General features: G+C 39.0%; 1 protein-coding gene across 1 annotated transcript in view; it reads left to right on the plus strand.

The window, feature by feature from the left end:
* The window catches only part of NUS1 (NUS1 dehydrodolichyl diphosphate synthase subunit), a 29169-nt gene extending 26290 nt beyond the window's left edge, over positions 1–2879 (plus strand). Inside the window, exon 5 of the mRNA XM_089652169.1 lies at positions 851–2879. Coding sequence (XP_089508295.1) covers positions 851–941 — 91 coding nt within the window. The 3' untranslated portion in view covers positions 942–2879. The remainder of the gene's footprint in view (positions 1–850) is intronic.
* The last annotated feature ends 3482 nt before the right edge of the window (positions 2880–6361 follow it).

The raw sequence follows: 6361 nt of genomic DNA on the forward strand, positions 1-6361 counted from the left end.
GTGGAAAATTTTCAAGAGGTATGAATACTTTTTCAAGGCACTGTAAAGAGCTCCACAGATGGCAAACAGGGGAGACAAAAAGGTTAACTCGTTACACACTGCAAAAGTGCTTAGTCAAGACCTAACTGGCAGGCCTGCTGTATCCACTTAACTACCTGATTAACCATTGGCACAGATGTGTTAAAAAGTGGGGCTGTCAGAATCCTCCTAATTTTGTTTAAGTAGTAGTGCAACTTGAGACGAATGCAGGCCATTGACGGTTCGTTTATCGGTTGTTGTTTTTTTTTTTTGTGTCCGAAAAACGAGACATCGGTCGTTCTGTTGCCACCAATGATTGCGAAAATCTGCCGTTTTTAACAAATTTTCCAGCATGACCGATTAAAAGAAATGAGGAGGAACTGCGAAAATCGGCCGATGCCATTGCCCCACTAACCGTGCGAAAATCAACCAATGCCATTGCCCCACTAACCGTGTGAAAATCGACCAATTATTCTTTTGGATGAAAAACCAGCCGATAAATGAACCGTCTATGGCCTGCATAACATGTCCAGTTTTACTTGTATACAGTAATTGCCTGCTGTGTTACTGTAGTTTTTCTAGAGTGGATTGTTTAGCTTTTTAAATGTAAAATTATCTATTTTGTAGCTTAGGTGCAGATATAAATTCTTAATTTGTTTTTGTGATATATTTATTCCATTTACTTGCATGCGTTTATTTCAATTTGTCCCTTTTATATGATATTCTACAGATGAGTATTACATCTTTCATATGTATATTTTTCTATAAAACAGGTTGCATAAGGTAACTTGCACTGCAATATGATGTTTTTGTCTTTTTTTTCCCCTTTTAGTACTTTACCATCACATGTGAATATCCAATACGAGGACTTTTTCTCCGCACTCAGCTGCTATGCAGGCTGTGAGCAGCGATTTGGGAAATGACCTCACTTTCTGTTGAGCCAATCCTGGCTCCCTTTAAAAGGGACTCAATACATTTGTTTACGAACAAGCAGTCTGTGACTTCAGGCACTCTAATGGTTTTTGGCCAGAACTGGTCTTATCTGTAATACATCAGTTATTTACAGTGACTAAATGATGCACAGACTGAGATCTGTCAACAGCCGAATCAGGGACATTTAAATGATAAACATGACAAAGTCATGCCTATATTCACATGTGGACAGTGCTTTCATGTACATCAAGAGCTTATTTGTGGAGTCCTGCTTTTCATGGTAAGGGCATCTGTAGCAGGGCCCTGCAATTGCTGGGTACATTGAGAACATCCATGACAATGACTACCTATGAAGTAAGTGTTTCAGGCAGCGTTCCGTCCAGCTGTTTCTATATTGTATGGTCAGTGAGTGGACATTGGATGTGTTACTTCTCAACCTACTTCACAGATATTTGGAATGTAACCGTTGGAAAAAGAAGTGAACACACAGAACCAAAAATAGCTTTTGTTGTACATGGACATTTAAATATCCCTCTGTTGGCATGAAGTATTTTGCTGTGAAAGAGTAACCAAATATGTATTTAAATTCATATTTTTGGTCTTGATTCCAATGAGTAAGTGGCACGAAAGTAATGAGAACTGTTTAGATATTTGAATCAGTTGCACTGAAGTTACATGCCAACCAACTTTGTAAGATATCTTCTTTTTATTTTTTTGTTTTTTAAGTTATAATTTATAATACTTTTTCAAAATAGGGTTTTCCAGAGCTACTATCTTAGGGCGTAGGGCATTTTCTCAAAATTGACCTCTGTATCTGCAAAAGGGTAATTGATAAGCTCTACCATTTTTAAATAATTCCAATAAAAACTTTTTTTTTTTTAATAGTGGAGAAGGGTAACACATTTTGTGATCCCCATTAGAGTTCCCCTTCACTTCCTGTTGCAGTAACAAGTTTCACTGAGGCAGAAATTAAGGGTAAATTTCCCCCCTGGAGACAGACGGCAGTAAAACCCTAGAGTAGAGAAGGAGTAGAACCTTACTTGGGGTTATTGTAGTGTCTCTGGTGCAGACATATCCCACAGCTGGGCTTCAGAACTTCACGTTGCCTCAATCCAGTATATATATTACAAAAAAAAAAAAGTTTAAAGCGTACCCATCATGTAAAACTTGGTATATGCTGTTATCATGCTCAACAATGAGAATAAAACAAAGTAGCAAAACATCCAATCCCTGCCAGCCCCTATAGCACAAAAACATCCGTTATTCATGACTAGTGGCTGACCAGCACTCATGGTCACTTTTTAGCAGCTTGTCTTAGGAAAACTCTGGGTAAAAAGCTGCTGATTTTACATGAAAGAAAATAGTGTTACCAGCAGAAATTGACAGTATAGTTCTGTGAGGAACATAAAAAAACACTATAGTTGCTGTAAGCAACATCCCTTTTTCTGGAACTTTCCAATTAATACGGTTAATGGACGATGCCTCTTGTAGCAGAACACATTTTATCCTATTTGTCAAGCTGTATATTTTCTTTTATTGTGTTCAGTTGGTTGCCATGTAATGCTTAGAAATGATATCCCATTAATGGAAGGGTCCATGCGATAAATGCTGCCTGCAGTAGCCTCTGCTTAGCTGCTATGGTCAGTTGGTGCAGATCTTGCCAGAATTATGACTGTTTTTCAGGGTTTTTCTTTTTTTTACAGCTGTTTCATATATCAAAATGCAGTAATGTTCTAGAATCCTGTCCATGCATATTGAATGTTACGTGGACACTGCCACATCACTCTGATCTTTATAATACATTTGTGCCAGAAGGTGAATAAAACTTTGTTTAAAGAAAAAGAAACCTCTCCGAAATCAGAATTGTCTTTGTTTTTGAGGGCTATTCTATCTTCTTGAATAAAACAGTCCTGTGCTTCCTGTCTTAACTGATTCAGTTGTTATTTTTAAAACACCAATGTGTTCTTTTTATTTTGCTTGAAGTATAAACCCTGTTGATACTGTCCGCATAGAAATATGGGAGCAGCTCTCACCAACATGCTTTTGAAAATGCAAGGTCTAGGACTGTCCTTGTCATGGTTGCTTTACTATTTGAGAGGTTTACTTCAATGTGCCTGTCCCCAAAAGACCCTTCTTACTGGACCCATCAGTCCCATGTAGTACCTTCGATCAGCTAATCCCTGGGTCCCTTTACTGTTGCTATTCTTTTCTGCAACCAATATAATGTGCCTGTTGGGTGTTTTGACTTGTATGGGAGGCTTGTGTATCTCAAAGCACAGTCCTTAGTAGTTACTCCTGGTGAAGACTTACCTTAACCATAACCTTAAGTCTTCTGCTAGCTATGACTTTTGGCAAAGAATTTACATTTTGTCTTGTTTACAGGTATGAAATCAGTACTGTGTTGCGCACCCCAGTATTTGCATTCCCTTTTTGCAACTTCATCTTTGATGACATACTGGACCGAGTTCTTCAAGGATTCTAGGGTTTGATTTTCTGTACTAGCATCATACAGTTAAAAACAACAGCAGTTTGGTTTTCTCAGACAGTGTAGATCACAAGAACATTTAGTCTGGCTCTATTTTTTGTGAATGCAGTGACGACCAATTACAGCTGTCACAAATGTGAACACTGCCTGGGATGTAGGCAGCAGCAGATTCAAGGTGCTGGGGTTTTAATTAATTTGTTTATAGATTTTTTTTTAATAACTTTCACTTCCCTCTGATGTGAACTGTACAACCTGTACATAATTGATGCGTTGTATGCACAGTTCTCAATCTTACTTTATTTTTCTTATGTTTGCTTGAAAGAATAGCTCTACTTTTGTTGAGAAAAAAAAATTATCCCCCCTGGGTTTTCAATATACATTGCAGGGATTTGAACAAACGTTGCAGAAGGTTCCTACCTTTTTGTTGCTCTAAAAAAGGTATAGCTGTTTGTTTCACCTACGCAGTCTGATTTTGAAAGGGAGGGTCTAGTTCATTATCAGCTGGTGTTTTTTGTTTTTTTGTGTTTTTTTATGAGAAAAAGCTGCAGAGTTTGCATCCCTTTAGAAGTACTTGTAGGCATCAAGTGTAATAGGTATTCCCCATTTGTACTTTAGTGCAAACTTGCTGGGAAAATCAGTGAGCCAATCACCCAGGTGGGAAATGACGCTTCTGGGGGTGTTCTGTACACCAAGAATTCCTTCCAGTTGTCATTGCTTTGAATTTTGCTAAAAATTATAGCAGCTCGAGATTAAAAAGGAAAGGTCATTTTTAGTAACATTAAATTACAACATAGGTTGTGTAGCAATTGTATATGCATTTTTTTTTCTTTTTTTGCTTTTTCTCCCACAAATATTTAGTTATTTACCGGTAATTTTATTTCCAGGAATCTTGCAGGACAGCTTACGAGAGAGACTCTCTGCCTAAACAGGAAACACATGATCTACATTAATATAAAAGTCCTGGTTGGTACCGCAGATCCTCAGTTATAAGTTATTGTCAAAAACCAAAAAATGTTACGCTAAACCAGTGTTTCTCAACTCCAGTCCTCATGGACCCCCAACAGGTCATGTTTTCAGGATTTCCCTCAGATGAAACAGCTGTGGTAATTACTAAGGCAGTGAAACTGATCAAATCACCTGTGCAAAATAATGGAAATCCTGAAAACATAACCTGTTGGGGGTCCATGAGGACTGGAGTTGAGAAACACTGCGCTAAACCAAGAGGATAACCCAAAATAAAGATAAACAGAACCAGCAATAAGAGAAGGAATTAGCGCCATCCTGGAAGATTCCTGGGAGTAGAATTAGCAAGTAAATAACGCCATCTTCCCAAGTCCTTTTTGGCCTGGAAAAAAGCATGAACACACTGAGTGCTGTTCTCCAATCTTTCTTACATTTGGTGTAGAATTGTGGAAATATCGCACATGGGAACCTCTCTATTTTTGTTTTTTTCTACCTTGCAATAGCCATCAGGAACCTCTTGACTAAAGGCTCTTCTGCCAACCGTATTTCTAGACAAAGTACCTACTTGTACTCTAAGGATATTGCCTGCCAAATGAATAGCTGTTCTATCCTGGAGAAACCTGAGGACCTTGGGAACAATTGGACCCTCCATTTGTTTATTGGATCTCCTCCAAGATAAGAATTTATTCCATACCTTTTCATAAATGGTGTTTGTGGAATGCTTCCTGTTTTCCATAATTGTATTTATCAATTTTTTTAGTTCTCAAGATGTCCCTTTCATAAGCCAAGCAATGAGTAAAAAATGGGTGCATCACAGACCCCCTGATGTATTAAATCCGGTCTGCATGGCAATCTCTATGGTTCTGTTGTGCTCAGCCTACACAGACCTGTAAATCAAGTCCTTTTTGCCAAAAAGGTGCTGTCAGAATTATTTTCGTCCTGGATGATTTTACCTTTTGAATTATTCTCAGAAATTAGTTGGAACAGTTGAAATGCATACATCAGACACCCTTCCCTAGGATGAACCAGGGTGTGTACTACCATACTCCTTGATCTTTCTGCAAGAAAAAATTGTTCACTTTCTTGTTTTCTGTGGAAATGAAAAGTTCCACCTTCAGGACGCCGCACTTTTTCTGAAAAGTTCCTGAATTAAGCATCACTCTGTTTCCTGCTGAAGAAATCTGCCAAAAAGTTTAGTTGCCCTTTCAAATGAAGTGCCGAAATAGACAACAGATTTGTTTTTGCATGCACTCTGCATAAAACGATGCAATTTCATGCCTTCCTGCCTGTTGATATAGGATGTCAGTGTTACATTTTCTAAGCCAACATAATACCCAAATAAACTTTCACAATATCAGGGGCTGGAATGCTTCCATTATCACTCTTAATTCTCTCATGTTGCAGGAACTGGTTGCCCAAGCCTGGCTCCATTCTCCCTGTGACGTGTTGCTCTATGTGGGCTCCCCAGCTCTCATCTGTAGTAATTCTTAACAGGCTCCGCTGCGACCAAAGGCAGCCTCCCTGTAGGTTCTCTGGGAGCATCCACCACTGGACTTTTTTCTCTCTGCTTACAGAATGATGACCTGTCTGTCCAGGGATTCCTTCTGCCCATCCCAAATAGAGAAGATTTATTTTGGAGCGTGGTCATATGCAGCTGTGCCCATCGTACCCCTGCGATTTCTGCCATCATCAGGCCTAAGAGCCTCATAAACATCTCAGATAGACAAGACTGATCCTAGAACCAGGTTGAGGGTGGCTTGTGTCAACTTCTGCATGTTGTCCTCTGTGGGGAAAACCTTTGTCCTCACTGATTCAATAGTATGCCCTAAAAAGGTCACCCTTTTATGTCCACCAAATCTGCAACAGGCAACAGGAACAACATATACTTTTCGATCTTAAACTTTCTTGAAAATCCCGGGGGCAGATGCCAACCGAAATAGAAGAGCATTGACCTGGAAGAAG

The sequence above is a fragment of the Staurois parvus genome, unplaced genomic scaffold (genome assembly GCF_062004578.1).
Source record: "Staurois parvus isolate SC_StPar_1 unplaced genomic scaffold, SC_StPar_1.0 ptg000672l, whole genome shotgun sequence".
Lineage (NCBI taxonomy): Eukaryota > Metazoa > Chordata > Amphibia > Anura > Ranidae > Staurois > Staurois parvus.